The 2,248-nt window shown below is 35.6% G+C and overlaps 1 protein-coding gene across 1 annotated transcript in view; it reads right to left on the reverse strand.

The window, feature by feature from the left end:
• The window catches only part of snrnp40 (small nuclear ribonucleoprotein 40 (U5)), a 30,769-nt gene extending 28,709 nt beyond the window's left edge, over positions 1-2,060 (reverse strand). Inside the window, exon 1 of the mRNA XM_028819222.2 lies at positions 1,809-2,060. Within this exon, the coding sequence (XP_028675055.1) occupies positions 1,809-1,934 (126 nt within the window). The 5' untranslated portion in view covers positions 1,935-2,060. The remainder of the gene's footprint in view (positions 1-1,808) is intronic.
• Between the last annotated feature and the right edge of the window lie 188 nt (positions 2,061-2,248).

The following is a 2,248-nucleotide window of genomic DNA, read 5'->3' on the forward strand; positions in this document are numbered from 1 at the left end:
GGAGTGGAAGAACATGGAAGTTGGCGAACACACAGATTTATGCATCTGGATTTTTTTGTACGTACGCACATTTCCGCTTTTGTCCTCACACCATGTTTTAGTCGTTTACAGCCAACTCTAAAATCTTCCTTGTCATACATTAATTTACTTTAGTGAACTTTGTAAGAAGTAAAAATAAAAATAATCCTTCAGTGCCCAGTTGTTTTCTTGTGGTCTTGAGCTGTGGCAATCATTGCAGCTGGATTAAACCTTACTTTAATCTATGATAATCTACAATAAAAATAAGACTTCAATTGCTTTATATCTCAAGTCTGAATTCTACACCTGAACCCACAGATATTCTCAAATTATTAATACCTATACTGCTTGCAGTCCTATATTACATTATAAGAGTAAATAAAAATATTACAAGGGGCAAAACCTTAAACTATAGGAAATGCAATCCCGGGATCCACCTGTCAATATCAGATCTTCCCCCATCATACTCTGCATTTAAATGAAAACTGTACACTTAGTATAGTGCAGTTGTTTTAGAACTCCTGGGGAAGTGGCTTCTTAACAGCAGTGATAATCTATGTTCAGATATCACACAGTCTGTTCCATTCTTTTTCTCTTCAGTGTTCTGGTAATGTCTGATTTTACTATCAAACTGATCATTCTGACTCCTGGCATTGGAAAAGAAAATTTGATTGGATACCTCCCAACCAATGATATATCTAACATCTGAACAAGGTCATATACTGCTAGTTATTGTTTGCACCGTGATACATCTTCAAATGTGGCTAGGAATTAGCTTGACCAGCTGACAAAGCTCAGATGAGATCTGCATCAATATTTCAGTACCACTTGACTATCTATTGTTTGGAGTCTTAGATGGATTTACATTTACTTTTAAAACTAAAGAAAAAGGTGAATATTTCTACATAATGTATATTGTTTTGTATTTTGTGTTACATCTATATTACCACATCTTCCAATACTTCCAGGCATTGACCACAAATAAAGTCTTCAGTTAAACCATTTCTATGCAGTGTTGTATTTTTGTAGTAAAAACCTTATAAACTGCAAAGTCACACTATTTTATTTTTGTCAATTTCAGACTGTCCAAAATCGTCCGTTTGTGGAAAGGTACTGATTCAACTTGATTTAACAAATTACGTACTTCATTCCATATTTTTTTTGACAATTTAATCGAAAATTGGGGCTTTGAGACTAATTTTAAGATTGTGTCTGATGCTGTTTTTTTTTTATATATACTAATTCCAGCTGCTAATGAACGCTTTGCAAAAAACACGCGATTTATTACCATGTTGCATTTTCACGGCATTCAATGCAATATAACCCTGTCTAATTTTTTTGTTAGTTTTTTTTCTGATATTTTAGGTGTGCAAATGTTTCATTGAACAAGAATTGATTATCTAGCCAGTGAAAACAGATTGTTGTAGGGATTAAAAGCATCCTTTAATTCTGAAACCAAAACATAAATAGGTTGTTAACCGAAAAATGAAAAGCTGGATACCTTTTAACTGATGTGTAAAAGTAATTAAAGATTCTACCAAACATTATAACAATCAAAAATAACAACAAAACCCAAGATTTGTACACTGGACGGCGTCTCCAGACGACGTGTTTTTGGGGATGGACCCCACACTAAGTATTATGGGATTTGAAGTTCTCCAATTAAACTTTTACCTACCTAGGGTTACTTGCTTTAAAAGAAAAACGTAGGTACACTACGTATTATTGGAAAAGTCTGAGCGCACTCGAAACTGTAAGCATGTCAAATGAATGTGTAAAACATAACCCACCATCTGCACGAGCTGCTGTTGAGATTGTGCCGCTGCCACCAATTCATTGCGAGGCTTCTTAACCACGGGAACCAATGCCGTCTCTGTCGGGGTCCCTGGGACTTTTCGTTTCATTTGCTCGATCATTTTCAAAATAAAATAAAAAATTAAACTTATCGAATACGGTTTAATTAGGTTCCAGGTTGCCTCGTTGTTACAGCAAGCTTAACCCAAGTTGCAAAAAAACACTCTAGGCAAAGTGGCACTCGATTGGTTGGATTAGCCGGAAACGTGCCTGTTGGACGAAAAGCTGATTTGTTTGTGATCTTGTCAATCATTGTGGTTGCACCAGAGATTGTCGCTACGGAAATACGCTTAGGTTAAGGCTTCCTGTAGGATAGAATGTTGACTATTAATTGGTTTAGCCTGATGTCCTTCAAAGCATAGAAGATAACTATTGG

This window comes from Erpetoichthys calabaricus, chromosome 14 (genome assembly GCF_900747795.2).
Source record: "Erpetoichthys calabaricus chromosome 14, fErpCal1.3, whole genome shotgun sequence".
NCBI classification, from domain to species: Eukaryota; Metazoa; Chordata; class Cladistia; order Polypteriformes; family Polypteridae; genus Erpetoichthys; species Erpetoichthys calabaricus.